The sequence below is a fragment of the Aethalodelphis obliquidens genome, unplaced genomic scaffold, assembly GCF_003676395.1.
Source record: "Aethalodelphis obliquidens isolate GAN/ISIS:26980383/991018 unplaced genomic scaffold, ASM367639v1 scaffold16, whole genome shotgun sequence".
NCBI classification, from domain to species: Eukaryota; Metazoa; Chordata; class Mammalia; order Artiodactyla; family Delphinidae; genus Aethalodelphis; species Aethalodelphis obliquidens.
The window spans coordinates 22994641-23013948 of record NW_020837960.1 but is presented as its reverse complement, the minus strand read 5'-3'; the positions used below and the strand labels follow the sequence as shown (position 1 = coordinate 23013948).

The 19308-nt window shown below is 35.2% G+C and overlaps 1 protein-coding gene across 4 annotated transcripts in view; it reads left to right on the top strand.

The window, feature by feature from the left end:
• Positions 1 to 19308, top strand: part of NBEA (neurobeachin) — a 627914-nt gene that overhangs the window by 506415 nt on the left and 102191 nt on the right. For all 4 annotated transcript variants that reach the window (XM_027116524.1, XM_027116522.1, XM_027116523.1 and 1 more), the window contains 3 exons: positions 1970 to 2087; positions 2411 to 2513; positions 8952 to 9067. In XM_027116524.1, coding sequence (XP_026972325.1) covers positions 1970 to 2087; positions 2411 to 2513; positions 8952 to 9067 — 337 coding nt within the window. The remainder of the gene's footprint in view (positions 1 to 1969; positions 2088 to 2410; positions 2514 to 8951; positions 9068 to 19308) is intronic.

Here is a 19308-nt window from a genome sequence, read left to right as displayed (position 1 = left end):
ATATATATATATATATATATATATATATATATATATATATATATATAAAAAATATACATATATTAGTGAAATAATGGTCATAATGAAAGATAGTTTTTGTTGTTGTGGCTGTTCTGTCTTAAAATTATTCCTACCTGACAAAATAAGAGTTATCAACCCTGTATTAGTACTCTTTCCATTTAAAGAAAATTATGCTAGTCTATGAAATTCAAATCTGGAAACTGTTGCACCCAGGTAAGAATGTATTAATGTAAATTGTGGCAAGTCGCTGTAATCCTTTTGTGAAATGTATAAAAAGAAGTTTTACATGTAGAAACTGAAAAACAGTTGTCACTTTATGCTCAACAGAAAGGACATATAAACAGAACTTAAACAATAGCTAGGCCATGCACTTTACATTCCTTGTCTCCACTTAAATTAACCAGTAATGAGTATTATTATCACTGTTTTTCAGGTGACAAAAATCAGATAGAGTTAAATAATTTTTCCAAGTTCCTATAGCTAGTAAATAGCAGAGCCAAGTTTTAAATAGGTCTGTGACTGCCTCCAAAATGTTTCATGATTTAAACAGATGTCTGACTGCCTGCAAAAACCTTCCAGTGTGTAGAGAAAGACAAAAACTGAATTAAGGAGCTAGAAAATGGATTTTTCAAAAAATAAAAAGATGAATAGATAATATAATATAACTATAATATAATTATATGGTATGTAATATACACACAGAGATATATAATTCCTAGAGAAAGGAAATGTGAAAAAGGACTTCATAACTTGTTCTCAAACCTTAAGGAATATCATGTATGTAAAACTCAGTAACTAGTTTCTGCTTTCACCGAAGCAAATATAAGTGTAGTAGGTTATACAGGGTACACCAGTGCAAGTAGAGAATGTGTTTGTGTATTGTTAAAATACATTGGTGTATCAGGAAGGAAACTGTGGCAGATTTGATTGCAGTGGGTTAATCAAATATGGATTTATCTGTATCATGGAAGAATAAGTCTAGATATGGATAGTTGCTGAGACTGTTTCAGTAACAATATTAGCGCCAACCTTGCTGGGATTCCCTTGGCCTTCCTCTAATGGCTACACAATTGCTGCTGTAGTTTCTACCATTATATCTCCATTCAAGCAAGGAAGAGAAAGGAGTGTGCCAGCTACATATGACTCATTTTATCAGCTTTTCTGAAACATCCCCAAATGACTGGTTTTGTTCTCATTAGCCAGTTCTGGGTCAAATGTCCTTGCCCCTACATGCAAGGGAATTTGGAAAAAGCAAAGAATAACTTTATCATGATTAGCTTAGACCATGGATCAGACAAACTCTGACCTCAGAAACAAATTCAGGCCATTGTTATAAATAAGGTCATGCCCACTTATTTGCACATTGGCTGTGATTGCTTTCACACCACAGTGGCAAAGCTGAATAGTTGTGAGAAGGACAGATGGCCTGCAAGGCCTAACATTTTTACTATTTGGCCTTTTACCAAAAATGTTCATTGACCCCTGGCTTAGATCAGTCATGGCCCCTTGCCTGGGGTTGACCACATGGACACTTTGGGGCTAAGTGGGCTTTCGTTAAGCAAGGAAGAGGGAGGAAAAGTGACATTAGAAAAGAACCAAAAGTGTATGTCAGGCCACGTGGTCCAGCCAATCATATACAAGACCACAAAAGCATAACACGTTTTCTATTTTAAGTCACAGGGTCACCTTGAACATATAACTTTTCTGTTCCTTCATTTCTTCATGAGCCAACTAAAACTTTAGAAAGGTAGAAAATTTGCAAATATACAGAATCAAATGATTGGCAATATTGTGAAATATCATGAATTCATGAGTTATATCATGTGATATATCATGAATTCATTCATAATTTACTGAGTTTTATACAGCACTGTCTAAGATGTTGTCACACTGAGTCTTAGACACGTATTTAACTGACTGACACTTCCCTTTAAACTATTTATTTTAGGTTCTTGCCTACACTGAGGGACTTCATGGAAAATGGATGTTCAGCGAGATACGAGCTGTATTTTCAAGGCGTTATCTTCTACAGAACACTGCTTTGGAAGTATTTATGGCGAACCGAAGTAAGTCCCCTTAAATATTTTGAAAGAAAATGTGCTCGTATTTGGATGTTATTCATTTACATGGTGTGATACTGACTTGATATTTTTTTGTTTTATTTCTTTCTTTGATATGCCCTCGCTAAAATAAAAATACAAAAAGAATTAATTTGCTTGAAGACATTAATCCTAGATTTCTCATGGATAAAGTTACGCAGAAATCTGATTTTCCATGAAGATTCATTACCTTTACCAATAAATCATGAAGGGCACTTGAAAATGATTTCTGAAATTGATGGTTAGCTCTCCTGTGGTTTTCTAAATCATGTTTTTTCTTCTTACCACAGCCTCAGTTATGTTTAATTTCCCTGATCAAGCAACAGTAAAAAAAGTCGTCTATAGCTTGCCTCGGGTTGGAGTAGGGACCAGCTATGGTTTGCCGCAAGCCAGGTAATTATATCACATTACACATTATCTACGGTTTGTTAACATATTTCAATCTCAATATGACGGAAATCTAAATAAGTTTATACCACTATAATTATTTTGAAAATCAAGGAATGGTCTTCCTCTGCAGGTCATTTGTAGGGAAAAAGGTTATGAAAACAGCTATTTTAAGAATGACAGAATAGGGCATAATTTTATTTAACACATATATAAATGAGGAAGTAAAAAAGTTGATTGCATATTATAGCTGGCACATAATTAAGACATTTTTGCTGAAGATCTTACAAAAGATATAAATTGTTTTTATAAATGCTATGTATAAATGCTTCTTCATTAAAGTAATAAAACTCTCAGAGTTCATTGAGATTAATAGTCATTAATTATGATGTGATTTTAATCATTCTTAAATCTCTCATCTTGGTATTTTAAAAGCATTATTTTGAAATCTTATTTTATTGAAAAATACTATTCTAAGTAGAAAACGTAGTAATTATGTTTATCACTAATATCAGTTAGCTGGTTTTCGGCTCCAAGTAACTGAATACCTAACTAAAAGTGGCTTGAGCAATAAGGGTTTTGCTTCGGGGGGGTTGTTTTATGAAAGATGTGGAGTTAAGAAGGAGTTGCTAGTATTGGCTCAGACGTTCAGTGATGTCAGGACTCTCAGTTGGCCTCATATTCACAAAATAACCACCACTGCTCCAGACACCACATCTTCACACAACTGCTTTCAAGTAGGAAAAAGACACAAAGGATTTCTTCTTGAACTTCTGTGTTTTAGGATGGAGTATATTTAGAAGCCTTTAGCAATTTTTATCTCAGGTCCCTTTGGCCAGAATGGGGTCACCTTCCTGCCCCTAAAACAATCACTGAATGTTGAACACGAAGCCAAACCATCCCCTAGAATTCAAGGAGAAATATATCTCAACTCCCTGCCACTTCCTACCTGAAAAAAATACATTTTCTGTGTCGGCTTTGGACAGACAAGCAACAGTGTCTTCCACATAGATCATTATGTCCCTGGGAATTGTTGCAGAGCACTGCATGCATGGAAAAGAAAACTAATCTTTGTCTATCTTCTCTTAAACAGGCTACAGACATGTAAAAGACAGGGACTGTGTCTTATTTATCTTTTAATCTACAATGCTTAGCACACTGCCTAATTGCAAAGGTGCTTTTTAAGTGCTACTCAACTGGAGTTACCCTGCATTACAAAGTATCTATTCTCGTATTAAGTTTACAGTGTAAGACCAATTCACTGACGTGTATGCACATGCCTAGGATATTTGCTAGTTGAATGACAATATTAAATTAAGACATTAGTAGATAATGAAGTACTTATATAAAATACAGGTCAAAAGAAAAATGCATTCAATCTATCAAAAAAAGAAAATGAAGTTAGTTTTGCAAGACTTGTTATTGAATCTAAGCTGACTCATAGTAATCACTACTTCCTTTCCCAAGTACTTACAAATTGTTTAATCAAGTCAAGAATTTTTTCCAGGAATTGACATTAGGAACTCACAAATAGGCCTAACTTTTTCCTTTTAAAAAATAACCATGTGGGGCTTCCCTGGTGGCGCAGTGGTTTAGAGTCCACCTGCCAATGCAGGGGACACGGGTTCGTGCCCCGGTCTGGGAGGATCCCACATGCCGCGGAGCGGCTGGGCCCGTGAGCCATGGCCGCTGAGCCTGCGCGTCCGGAGCCTGTGCTCCGCAATGGAAGAGGCCACAACAGTGAGAGGCCCGCGTACCGCAAAAAAAAAAAAAAAAAATCATCTGCCTCCTGGCATATCTCTCAATGATCATGATTCTTCAAAGATTACCAATAGAGTTTTCTAATTTCCTTTAGTACTCTTAGACTTGTCCAGACCTGAATTCATTAAAAACAACCAGAAGCTCTTGTACTATATTCCTTACCTTCTATGAACATTATTTTCCTTTTAACCACATTTGGTCTCTCTTTAATTTTTGGAAGATCATTCTTCTTGATAGAAAAACTGGAAACAAAATAGATGTTTAGTAAGTTTGGAAATTCTATCTTAAAACACTCTTTTGTTGTCCCCTTGGCTTTCCCCCCAAAGGCTCAACTCATTATTAGTTTCCTAATAAAATACTTAAAAATTCAGTTTTGTATACTTCATGTGATATATAGACTTAGAAGTAGCAGATGGGGGTAAGAGGAACACTGAATCTAGGCTTAGACCTGATACAACTGGCAGTGATAGAGCCTGATACTTAGTAGGAACTCAATACATATATGTTGAAAGAATGAATAACATAAGGCAAGGGGAATGACACTTTCATCTGCTATAAAATGGGAACAGTATCTTTGCAAAGAGATGTTTTACGAATGTCTTGAGATCATAAAATGAAGGCACTTTGTGAACAGTGAACACACATGTACACTATACACATACATGCATGCATACACAGATATAGATAGGTAAGTAGGTGAGAAAGTAGGTAGGTAGGTGGGTAGGTAAATAGACATAGACACATACTTGTATAAATATATGTGTGTGGGATATGTAAGATCCTGTTACACTTAGAGAATTGTCAAAGGAAAGCGATGATGTCTGGCTCCTACAAGTAGAAGCCTTCCAGCTGAGAGTATCTTGGCAAAATCACCAAGGGATCCATTCTTTGCTTTGTTTTTTTGACATTGGGTTTTGTCAGTTTAAAGCAGAATTTATCAAACTCTAGGGTACTTCCTCTAAGCTAAGCCCATAGGAGACTGCTTTAGAAACAAACAAAAATGATCAAACTCCAAAGCAGGTATACTGCCAGAAAATTGACTTCACATATCATTTAGGCTGCTTTTTGGGCAAGCCCACCGAAGAGATCGCTTTCCAAAAATTTAGAACAGAAAGAGTATTTCCACTAAGCTAGCATAGCCTAATGAATGCCCCTTTAATTTATACCCATGGGTCTCATTTGCTGAGCATTCTCCATGTGCCAGGGACTATATTTTGTGTTTTAGTTTATAAGCATTATTTCCTTTAATTCTTTTTTGTTTGTTTTGGGCTTATAAACAACAGATGTTTATTTCTGGCAATTCTGGAGGCTAGAAAGTCCAAGATCAAGGCACCAGTAGATTTGGTGTCTGGTGAGATCCCAACTCCAGGTTCATAGATGGTTACCTTCTCGATGTGTCTTCACATGACAGAGGGGCTCTCAGCCCTTAATTCTTAAAACAACCATGTTCTTAATGTGGATCCTTTTTTTTTTTTTTGCGGTACGCGGGCCTCTCACCACTGCGGCCTCTCCCGTTGCAGAGCACAGGCTCCGGACGCACAGGCTCAGCGGCCATGGCTCACGGGCCCAGCCGCTCCACGGCATGTGGGATCTTCCCGGACCGGGGCATGAACCCGTGTCCCCCGCATCGGCAGGCGGACTCTCAACCACTGCGCCACCAGGGAAGCCCCTTAATGTGGATTCTTAATGGTATTCTTATCCCACTTTACAGATAGGAAATTTTTGGTTAGGGAAGTTACTTATCTTGCCCAAGATCATAGCCCACTCTCTTAATTTCTATTTTGTGTCTTCTATCAAAGTGATCCACATTGGTCAAAAGAACAATACCTTTACCCCTGCGTAACAAAAGAAAAATACTGACAAAAAACTTGACCATTTTCTAGACTCCATACTGATTGTCATTGTTTGGTTAATGTATTTTCTATTCAGACAGTCATTACAATCAATAAACTTTGGATTTAGTTAGATTCTTTACTTACTAAGAATATACCTGGTTGCATACATAGAGTTAATGATTTTAAATGGTCACCATTTGTTATGGTACTTAATATTTTTTTCCACAGGGCAATTTTATCTTCTTCTTCTCCCCCAATTCTAAAAGCATTTTACCGTAGCCCAAATATGTACCAACTACCCTCATTCTACTATATAAATTTTTATAGGATACTTTGAATAGCCCTATTGATTTACTGTTTCCCATTTTGCTTCGCCTTATGATTGAATTATTTAATTTTTTTTTTGAATTTCATCTCTCTTTAGCCATTTTTTAATTTTAGGATAGATGTCCAATAATTCAAGTCATTTAGTATACACTTATTGAGACCCTAGGTCAAGCATTGCTAAATGCTAAGGACATAACAGTGTGTAAAACAGTTCCTGCTCTCAGTGAGTTTATAGTAGAAAAGAGAAAGCAGTAAACAGGAAAAGCTGATCCTTTCCCTGAACTTGCTCATAGTAATCTGATTTTCTAAATTCATTTCGTTTGCTCATATTTTTCTTCACCGCTGCATACTCTAAGAATGACAGGATAACTTTCTCCCATGATTCCTCGTATTCCCCTTAGCGGGATTTGTTTGGTCTTGGTTTTTGAGTGTTTTTGGTGCTCAGAATTATTTCCGGATCAGCAATTTTCTTCTTAAATTGTCTAGGTTTAAAATGTCAACAAATAAACGTACAACTTTATTATATACATTGCTTTTAGCAGACTAAGCATGTTGCAGGTAAGAATTTTAGTCAGATTAGCAAGAATATGATTATGATAGTAATCCAACAAAAGTTGGACTAAGCACATAATTATAATAGTAGCAAATAATAATTGGGTAAACATAGTTTATTAATTCTTTGATAATTCAGAAAATATTTTAGCATGTTGCCATGACAAAGTCAGAATCAAGGCAAAAGTTTATAACATAAATGGTTGTATGAATGAGAGTGTATCTGGAAAATTTTGAAAAGTGGTGCCGGTATGGATCAAAATCTGGAAGCCCTCTAAGTAGCCCTGTGAAAATCATATCACCAGTTAATTGAAAAGTACGCTGAATTATAGAATTGAAGTATGAAATATATATACCCTTTACTATTGCAATGAAGTGAATCATTAGACTTACATAGTTCTTTTGGAGTCAGTAGGATCTATTATCTCAAATATATGTAACTAGGAAAGTTCTTCAAAAATGTTAATATGTGACCAGGCTGCTACAACATATTACGTTAATATTTTAAACATTGAGTTACACATAATTATTTTTAAAATTCTTAATTCAGATTTGAATTTGAGATAACAAGTTTCTTCCCATTCTTCTTTCCTCCCTCCTTTACCTCAACTAACATCTATCTTAGCTCCTGCCATGCCTATTAAGATCCCATGTGAACAGAAACATATGGTAATAATACATGAGTGACAAAAATAGTCTTAGGTCCGCAGTTCCCAAAATAAGCACCACGGAGCCCTGAGATGTCACAGTGCACTCTCAGGGCTACTGCAGGGCATTTAATATTTTTTAGGGAAACACAACAACATCTATTAGATGCTGCACAAACTCTTAGCTTGAGTTAGTTCTAAGTTTCAACATTTGATAGGACTGCATTCTTGCATTCTTTTTGATGCCATCTTAGCTTTGTGAAACTAGTTTATAGGGGTTGCTCTGGTAATAAAAAAAATAAAAGTGCTGCATGAAAATTCACATGGAACAGGCATTGAAGGTGGTGGTGTCAGATATGATTCCAAGGTTTAAGTTGCACAGTGACCAACAGGTGTGCAATACATTCCTTTAGTTAAGTAATTGTCGTTAGTTAAGAATGAAATAAAATATTATTTTTCTTTCAATTTTTGAGTATTATATTCTCAAACAGCTACTAAGTTGTTAAGGCTCAAGTATTCAGTTATTTAGACCTAACTACGTAATAAACAGAACCGTTAGGTGTCTCCCTTGGGCTAGGGGCGCCATGAAAAAATTCCTGAGACCCTAAAGGTGGCATAAATACAAAAAGTTTGGGAACTTCTATTTTAAGTGATGAATGTTTTAGAAACTCAGTTAGTCTTGTCGTACTTCTACAAATACAGCCAGCTTTCATTATTTTTTATAGGAACACATTGTACCTTCAAAGGTTCATAATTTACACAAATTATCCTGATTACTCCCTTACGATATTCCTATGTCCCTTATGAATTCGTACATTTTCAAAGTTCCCAGTTGTTTGTTTCTGACCTCATAGAGGGATGGGTCTCTTGTGGTTAGAGGCTGTGCACGTGTGGCAGAGGCAGGCGTGGAAAGTTCAGTGGCAGCATTAAGTATATAAGTGTTAAGTCAAATGCCTTTAAGCCGTTGACTGTCTACCTAGCTTTGTAGTATGGAGTAGGTTTGCTGTAGTGTTCAAAAGCTACTTTGCCTTATTTTGAGCATAGTTTCACCTTTTTTTGTTATTGACATAAAATACCCACTTGGAACCATACTATACCAATAGGTGCTTTCATATTGGTTTATCCTCAGTAAATAAACATATCTTCTCTATGACAGATTTTTCAAATATTGCTAATATCTACAGCTAAAATATATTTTGTAATTTATCTCAGAAAGATAAACCATAAATTCAATAATATCAAATCAATACATTAGTTATTATTGGACTTTTAAAAGTCATGAGTTAAAAGAGACTTTTTGTTATGGTTTGCTTAATTGCTAGGAGGATATCACTAGCCACTCCTCGACAGCTTTATAAATCTTCCAACATGACTCAGCGTTGGCAAAGAAGGGAAATTTCAAACTTCGAATATTTGATGTTTCTTAATACTATAGCAGGTAAGACATCTTATTCTTTAATCTCATAATATGTTTATGTTCATCAAAAATCTTCGGTAATGTGACTTGATGGAATGCATTGTTCGCCTTAGAATTCAAATACAGCCTTAGCATAAATATTGAAGCACTCACATTAGATTGCTATCAGAAACTATACAAGCTAGTACCACGATTTAGGTGCATTTACTGTTGAAGAGGCTTTTTCTTGCTCTCCGTCTGCCATTTCCTTTGCTGACAGCTTTGTCTGACGGTTTATTAGAGTCAACAAACCATTGCCAGAGAGTGTCTGGAAATAATAATGGGAAAATGTAATTTCACTACTTTGTCATTCTCAGCAGTAGCAGCTAGACAGGAGAATAACAACAGGATTCTGCCTAGTACAGATGTCACCTGGATTATGGCATGATTGGGTTACAGCATTTTTTTTTCTTAAAATCTTCAAATGGAAATATAAAATCAGATTACATTTCTAAATGATGAGTAACTGCCATCAGCCTCAGCAGTACCATGCTTGTAAATTAAGAGAAGGTAGTGGCTTTGTTTTTCTGCTAAATCAGTGGTTGTCAGTGGCTGAACCTCTCTATGAGATTTAAGTGCCTCTTTCTTTTTTACTAAATTAAGCTCCAAAGCCCTCATTCATGTTGAATTACAAAGAGTTTACTTCTGTAAATCAGGCTCTACAAAAACTTTTTACAATCGGATGAATTTAAAACTACATAAATGCATATGCCTACCTCTGATCATTGTTCTTTTTTGAATGAATGCTCAAAACTATGAATTGAGAGCCCTGTTCTCTGAATCATTGCGTAAAAGGATAACTGTAATATTCCTCTTTTTAATCTATCATATATGTGCGAATATGGATGCTATAGCATATATTAAATATGGATGATATAGATGTGTATTACATAGACAAGAGAATTTGATTTGTCAACAAAAAAGGATAAAAAAGTTGCTTGAAATGGTTTTGCATTTTAATCATTTAATACATATTGTAATGTTAATTCCTTTGCTAATAGGATGCTAGAGCTACAACCAAAGAACTGTTTTATTACATATATTAATTTTATTCTATATTTTATACACACATCTCCATTATATACATACATCTTCATGACATATTTCATATATATTCACATATCAGTGTATACAATGTATATATCTTAAAGAAACCTATTTACTTCCTCAAAGATAAAGGAAATGTGTTATACTATTTAATTAACACATTTACATATAGAGATAGAATGAACTTAAACATCTGAAATATAAAGAACCTTTTCATTAGCGTATTTAGGTGAACAGCATGATGTAGCATAAGCTTCATTACCAAAGTGAAGGGGATAGAATCTCAGATCTGCCAACTCTGTGTCCTAGAGCATAGGTGGAATTTCAAGTTTTAACTCTGTCTTGTACTTTAAATCTTTCAGTAGCCATGTTTGATATCTGTTTCCATCTGTCTTTTTTATTTATTTATTTAGTTATTTAATTTTGTCTGTGTTGTGTCTTTGTTGCTGAGCAGGCTTTCTCTAGTTGCGGCGAGCGGGGGCTACTATTCATTGCTGTGTGCGGGCTTCTCATTGCGGTGCCTTCTCTTTGTTGTGGAGCACGGGCTCTACGCACGCAGGCGTCAGTTATTGTGGCAGGCGGGCTCAGTAGCTGTGGCACACAGGCTTAGTTGCTCTGCAGCATGTGGGATCTTCCTGGACTAGGGCTCAAACCCATGTCCCCTGCATTGGCAGGCGGATTCTTCACCACTGTGCCACCAGGGAAGTCTCTCCATCTGTTTTAGTAACTGATATGTTTGGTCTTATATCATTTTGTATTATACTATTGCTTTCAATATTTTCTTGCCTTTCACATTGTTTTGTTTGTCTTTGGCCATATAAATAAATTTTGCCTACTTTTTTAGTGATTTAGAACATAGGCTTTTTGCTACTAATTCTCCTAGAGAATTAATGTTGGTATGTTTAAATTTTTTAAAAGTCCTCTAAAATATATTTCTCTTCCTTTTGAACTCAAAAATGAATCAACATTTTAAACCACTCCTACGCAAAATAAGAACTTTAACTCAATTTACTTCTCATTCATTGCTTATCTTTGTCAATACAATTTACTACCAGAATCCATATTACTATGAAACACTTATTTTTTGGAGTCCATATACTTTTGCATATTAGGAAGGATTTCAACTCTATTAAAATTTTCTTCTCTTTAATACAGTATATTGTTTTTAGCTACATGGATCTTTACCTGATTTTTCAGGATAATGTTCTTTTTTCATTCTTCAGTATTCTTCCATATTCCCTCTGTTAGGTTTTTCTATTATCTATCTTGAAAGATCTATCAAGACTCATTGTCTACCATATGTCATAGATAAGCACATGATTTTTTTTTCCTTGACTGTGCTACCCCTTTGGAGCTTTTGGAATTAACACTGGAAGACAGGGTGATGTACCTCATTTGTAGTTCAGTTTCCAGTGGAGCTGGTATTCTTACTAAAAGGTTCTGCTACTCTAAGATGGGATTCTCTCTGTCTATCCTCTGGATGGAGTGTTATCTAGTTCACTGTGTTAAAGGATTCTTCTAGTCTCCATCCCTTCTCACTGCCTTTTACTCATGTCAGCCACATTTCCCACAATGTGGTATACTTCCACCTGTAACCACCACCCACTTACATGCCTGCTGCTTTCTGGGAGTTTGTTTCTCTGTCTATCTCTAGAAAGATTGCGGTCTGATAGAGATAACATCATGATCCCTTCTAAAAGCTGCCCCTGAGCAGTATAGACATGGCTTTTTTTCTGTTTGAGACAGGTGGGTTTCTGAGCCAGAACATGCAGGTTGTAAGGGGAATTTGACTGTCTTCCTATCTTCTTTTGAGTACTTGGGGTCTGTTTTATTTCATGACATAAAAAAATGTATAGACCACTGGGTTTTTTCTTTTAAGAATTTGTTGGGTATTTTCTTTACAATGATTATAACTAAACATTTAAGTCTGTCTGTTGTAGACAATGCGATAAAAAGAAGTATAAGGTAGGAACTAGGAACTCAGAGCGCTTTTAACTAGATGGGTGAATGAAATGCATAAGAGAGCATTTTAAGACAGCTGATGGTAAGTGCTGAATAAGTGCTATAAATGGTGAATGCTGCAAGAGCTAAGCAGAGTACAGAAATTTTATGAATGTGTTTGAGGAGAAGAAAAAGAGCGGAGCTTTACAAATTTCTCCCAGTTGAATATGTGTTATGTGTTCGGTGGACATGAGTATCATATCTTGGCTGCAGCAGAGAATAATAGGAGATACTATTGGAGCTATAGGTAAGAGGCAGACTGTAAAGAGCCTGAATCCAGGAGTCTGTATAGTTCTGTAGTAGAAGGCAATGCAGTATGGAATTTCAGGACAATTAAACTGCTAGTTATATATGGCATGAATCAGAAATAAAATACCTTAAAGTTAGGGAGAGCTGTTAGGAGAGCCTAACAGGACTCTAGATATGAAATCAACTTGCTCATCATTTTAATAAATAGTTACTGAACACTTTACTATGTGCCACACACTCTATTTCGCACTGACACTTCAGAGGAAAGCAAAGTATGGTTTTTGCCTTCGAAGGAGTCATAGTATAGTCAGGAAAACAGACATGTACACCAGTAATTCCAGCAAAAAGCTGTAATTATTATAATGAGAAAATATACAAAGCTATTTGAAGTCTAAGGTCCAGAAGGCATTACATTTACAGGAAAAGCTTCTCATAGTCTTTTCATAGGCTTCTCACAGGCAACATTTAAGTTGAAAATTGAAATATGAGTACAAATTCACTGGAAAGTAAGCAGAAGCCACTCCAAGGGGGGAAAAAAATGTGGAGTCAAAAATTGGATTAGAGTAGTGACAACAGGTATGGCAAAGAAAAAAAGTAAGTAAAGGATCTAATGCACGATGTCATTATATAAAAAGTAGAAGTCATTGTAATATGCTCTAGTTTAGTGGTTGACAAAGTGTGGTCCCCTGACTGGCAGTATTAGTATTGCCTGGGGACTTGGAGATGCAAATTCTCAGACCCCTCAAACCTGCTGAATCAGAAACTCTGAGTGGGGCCCAGCTCTGCGTTTTAGCAAGCCTTCTAGGTGGTTCTCCTGCACAGTTTGAGTATCATTGCTCTAGCCATTTAAGATCTAATTATCAGAACAAGATTTGCATATGAAAACATCTAGAACATACAAGAAAGCATGTGATTAAGTGTCATTAACTGTAGTGAAAGGTTAGTATGAAATAGTCTAATCAAGGGAGGCCTCGTAGAAAAGATGGGCTTTAAATGAACTCTAAGAATTTTGTCATACGTAGATGATTATCCAGACAAAATGAACCTTCATACAGAAGTAGAATGACAAATTGGAAAAAGTTATGAATATAAATACCCTGAGGTACTCTCCCTGAATATATGTATCCCTGCTAATTCTTCCTTTGCCATCATCCTGAAGTTCTGAGTAGGGGTGCCAGTTTATACTGAGCACCAGCATTAAAGATACGGGTGATGGTATTATAGAGAAGCTTCACCAAAGCCACGATTGAGTACTTATTTAGGAAGCAGTTAGAATTGTCTGTTTTCCTGATTTGTGGAGAATATTATATATCTGTTCATATCCATTCATCTCCTCTTAATGGAACACTTTTCAGAGTTCTCGAAAGAAAGGACTCTGAAGGTTCCTAGAATAAAGGGAACTATAAAGATGTTAAATTATACCAATACCACTTTTACTAACCTGGGTTCCACTACATGATCATGTTGTTTCATAGCACAGTTTTAGGGATACAGTTATTGTTCAATAAATACTTATAAGTCAATTGATTGAAACTTTAGATTTATCATTTCTTGAGAGAATGTTAGTGTTCTTATTGACAAATTATATTTAATTTCCTGGGTAATCCAAAGGCAAGAAATGGTTGGATTATATCTTATCATAGTCTTCTTTAAACATTTCCTTAATTATTATTTTTTTTTTTATTAATTTTTTTTTTTTCGGTACGCGGGCCTCTCACTGTTGTGGCCTCTCCCGTTGCGGAGCACAGGCTCCGGACGCGCAGGCTCAGCGGCCATGGCTCACGGACCCAGCCGCTCCGCGGCACGTGCGATCCTCCCGGACCGGGGCACGAACCCATGTCCCCTGCATCGGCAGGCGGACTTTCAACCACTGCACCCCCAGGGAAGCCCTCTTTAATTATTCTTAATATCAAGATTCAGGAAAAACCTTTTTATTATATTTGTTTAGTTTTATCGTTTCTTTTTGATACAGTTCTTTAATATTAATATCAACATTCAGAAAAAAAATGGCAAATAATGGTTAATGTTTACTGAGCAGTTTACAGTGTTGCAAATATGGTTCTAAGTGTTTTATGTGTATTTACTCATTTAATCCTAACAATAACCCCAGAGTTCCTATCCCCATTTCACCAATGAGGAAATGAGGTGCAGAGAAGTAAATAACTCGCCCAAGTCACAGAGCTAATAAGTGAAGAAGTCAGGATTCTAATGTAGGTAGTTTGGTTGTAGAGCTTCACTCACTTACTATACCATACTGCCTCGGGATATCATGGCACCATTCAATTTCACCTCCAACCATTGGCCTTAATCTGTAACTACTTTTAAGACTGAAACAATTAACGATTTTTAGACATTTTTAATTTATATTTCATCAGAAGAACTTTTGAAGTTTATTTACCATCATGACTTTTGTCCACAGGCCTATTCTAGTACTAGATCTGGGCCTGGAATTATCATCTCTAATGTAGACCCTAGTACTGTGTTCACCTAGGTCTCAGATTCAGAGAAAGAGTCTGAGGCAGAGATTTGCTTGCAGGAAGTTTATTGGAGAGTGTCCTTGGGATCAACATCTGTGAGGGGAGTGAAGAAAGTAGAAGCGGGCAGAAGGAGAAAAATGAACCCCAGAGTAATTGCAGCAAAGGCCTCAGCAGATCCCTTCAGAGGTGTCTTGCCCTGAGACAAGGCGGCCAGGCCTTCATTACCTCCACTTTGCAGTCATTGGATGCAGACTCCTGGAAAGGAGACACGACCTTGCATGAAAGAGCTTTCTTCTGATCATGGCAACTCCTGGATAATCCTGGAGAAGGCCACCAGCCACGACATGGGTGACACAACCACCATCCCCCCATCTAGGTTAGAGTGGTTCTCAGAATCACCTGGAGGGCTTGCTGAAACCAACAGGTTCTGATTCAGTAGATTTAGGGTGGGCCTCAATAATTTGTATTTCTAACAAGTACCTAGATGATGCTGATGCCACTGGTCCAAGGTTTGCACTTTGAGAACCACCTCCTCACACATATATTCTTAAAACATTTACCTTACGATAATTGTCTTAATCTCCTGTAGCATTCACATCTTCTATAGTGCTGTCTATGCCACCCATGTTGGCACTTTGGATAATGCATCCTTGGATTTTATGTCTGTATCTCTTCTTTCCAGTAAGATTATGAGGTCAAAGTTTTGCTTGATAAATGCTCATCAAACTGAACTGACTTAATATTTATGCTCTGTGTTTGCATGACTTTATGATTATGTGAATTCACTAGAATTGCTGGATGAGGGATGCTTTAAATTTCCTGGATTAAAGAGAAGAGTTATAGAATAGAATCTGATTGAGAAGATGAAGCAACCCTTTCTGGCTTCTGGCTTCTGGTTTTTAAAAATATAGGTCAATGTGACTTAATAAATTCACATTTTCAATAAAAATATTCTAGTAACTCTCTTACCCTCTCAGATGTACCTTTTTTTCTCCAAAATATTCTTTTAACATGAAATGTGAAATACATTTTATGACCCATTTCTTGTTCTCCATTTCTTGAGGTCTCTCATACTTGGCCAATTTGTCTTTTCTCCTTTTTAATTGCTTTTAAAAATAAGACTTTCTATAAAGCATACACAGCAGTGTCCTAGTATTAATACAATACAGTATGTAGATTTTTAGACCCTCCTGTGACATATATAATTGCATATAAATAAACACATTATCCTATATATATGTAAGTTTTGTAAAGATACTTCACATAGTAAAAGAAGCTTGTCAAATATTCAGAAGACATACTGTTTTGAAAGGATACCTAAAGGCCCATAATTTTTTTCATGGCCTTTCTTTTGTTATATTTATATATTTAATAAATACTCATTATAGAAAATTGGAAATATAGAAAAGTGTGATTTAAAAATTTAATTACTTGAAGACTAGCCATAAATATCATAATTAACGTTTTGGTGATTTTTCTGTTTTTTTCTTTTTCTGTGTGTGGTAATCTTTGGGAATCTGTTACACATACACGTTCATTCTTCTTTTTCCATCTCATTAAATAGTATTTGAAATCATGATCTTAAAAACTGCATGAAAGTCTAGCTTAGTACTGTGGTATAATTTAACTATTTTGAAACAATTGGGTTTTGTTTTCTTAATTTTTGAAGAACATTAAGTTTTGGAAGATTTTTAGTGATGCATAGAGTTTAACTAAAAATGTGGGTTCAGCCTCTAATTCCCAGAGTTGACCTAATTTCTGTTTATTGTGTTCCAAAAGATACAGCCTATGCCTATTTTATGCCTTATTAGATAATACTATGAACATGACTTAAAATCTGGCATTCTTACATTAAAAAAAAAAAAAATAGCACATTGACTGCTAACATAGCTTAGTGTAAATGATCCCGTTAGGTTTGGGAGGTTTTTTAAAAGGTTTTTGAGTTGTTTTTCATATGATCGGCTAATGAATTCAGCACAGCTTCCTCAACCCCAACCTTTTTCTCCTGTTTAGCATTTTCTACTTTTTTTACTCTGTGATGTACAAGCCCTCCCTGGTTAATTATGTATATATTTAGCTACTGCATGTGTTGGGCTTATTATTGTCATCTAATTAAATGTAACTTGAACTGCTTGCTTCTAGAAAAATCATTAAAAATTCTTTCCTAATGACCTAGAGATGACAAAATGTCTGTAAAGTGCGGAGAAGCAGACAAGCACAGGAACATCGCTCTTAAAGAGTGCTAATCCAGATGCTGCAATCATCTAATTAAACAATATTTTGCTGTCATTAACATTTTCACCAAGGAATTGCAGTTATAATTTCTTTGTCAGCTGTCTCTAGATCACTTTACCTTCAAAACTAAAGTGCCATATAAAAACATTAAATTGGATGCTTTAATTAAAAGTTTTTTTTTTAAACGAAGAAACATATCTAGTGTTTCTGAAATCTCATTTACTGTGCTTCATTTTTATTGTTTGAGTAGATTAGTGTCATAGGCTTGTGATAATTAATATTCATCTTCCAAGTTAAGTCCTTAGAAGCATAGTTAGTAAAAAAAACTCTGCACCTATTACTGCTGGCAAAGGAAATAACAGCACAAGGTTATTTACTAAATTTCAATTATCCTAAAAAAAATTAATAAGTACCTAGATGTGCCAGAACTTAACAGATATTATTTTGGAAATATTTCACTTTTTTGGTTAATTCGGTACACAGCAGGGTTTTTTGTTTTTTTTTTTTTTTTCATTTCACAAAGGTGTTCAGTAAAATAATTAAAGTAATAATGCTAATTCATGGCTAAAATTTATAAATGCAAAATCCCAGAGTACCAACTTCATCCATGTGAGTTTTAAATACATTGTGAATTTTTAATTCAAATGAAAAATAATATATTAACTGTCCATGTTGGAAAGCTTTTATGTGGAAAGTTTTATATAAAAAGGTTTTAATGTAACTGTCAGAACATCTGTTTATATAGTTGATTGTATTCCTTAGATTTAAAATGTGCTATAAAGCTTTAGTAATTTAAAACTTACTAAATTTTTCTAAGCATTTATTTTTAAAGAATCTTCCAAAGATTATTAAAAGTGAATTAACAAAAAATGCAGGATAGATTAATTACCATGAGCTGTGACTGTAGACAGCAATCAATTTGTGTGTGTGTGTGTGTGTGTGTGTATGGTAAAGATACCTTCCTTTCTTTGTATTTTTTCCAAAAATAGCATTATATCTTTTCTTTAATTAGAAAATCATTTCTAGTGAAAGACTAGTGTCTTCAAGTATAGTCTCTATTTTTATGCTGTTTCTACTTATATGATACATTTAAGTACTGAGTTAATGTAAATTGGCTTTTTATTTATTTTAGTTTGACAGTTTTTCCTTAAGTTATGAAACTTCATCAGAAAATTTAAAAACAGTTATTATGTCTAATTTTCAGCCATTGATTTACATAAGTAATACAAAATACGTTACATAAATAACATCAAATTATTCTCTTAAAATACACATATATTGGAAGACCTCTTTTCCATTAAAATCTATAGATTTTTAAGTAGAATGGTAACCCAGAAAATGGCAGAGCACTAAATATGCCACGGTCCTACTTACAATCCCAGAGATAGCTCTGCCCAGCCAGTCTAGACTCTCTGTATATATACATGCATAGAAAAAACACTGAGAGTAATCAGGTGTCCTAGGTTAACATAAACTCTCAGTAATAAATTTAAAGTTTTAGAATTTTACACTGTGCATTTTACAGTGGTACTGCTTTAGCAGTCTATTTTCATATACAAAAGACTGTGGTCAAAAGGTTCCAAATTCTCATCACTGTTTTTCATCACAGTAGACTTACAAACATAAAGCAGGTGCATTCGTCGGCCACAGATATTTCCGTCTGGTGGTTTAACACACACATTCACAAGGCCGCTCTCTCCCATGTGTGCTTCTGTGCCTTGGCATAGTCCTCTTCCTCCAACAAGACTATCCTGCAATTTTCCTTTTTTATTTGGCTTATGGTTTGTTCATCTTTTAAAAATTGGCTCTCATTTTATCGCATTTTTATCACATATGCATTCGTTCTTTCAACAAATATCTATCGGACAAACAAAATATGCCAATATACAGAGGCATTTTTTTTTTTTTTTAAACTCAAACCCTGCATTCTGGAGTTTATGGACTAGTGGAGAGGCAGACAAGTATTAGCTAGAACACATCTGCAACAGTGCTGTGGCAGAGAACAAAGAGGAAGCCCTAACCTTACTCTCACCTTGCTCCAGGAAATGCAGAGTGGAAGCAACATCCTGCTTTCTATCAATTGCCTACATTTATAATATATACCCACATTAGTTTACATATTTAAAACAATAAGTAATTGTGTTGTAAAATGCAGAGATTCATATAAGAAACAGATAAAATAGTCACCGAATAAAATGTTTACTGAGTGAATTA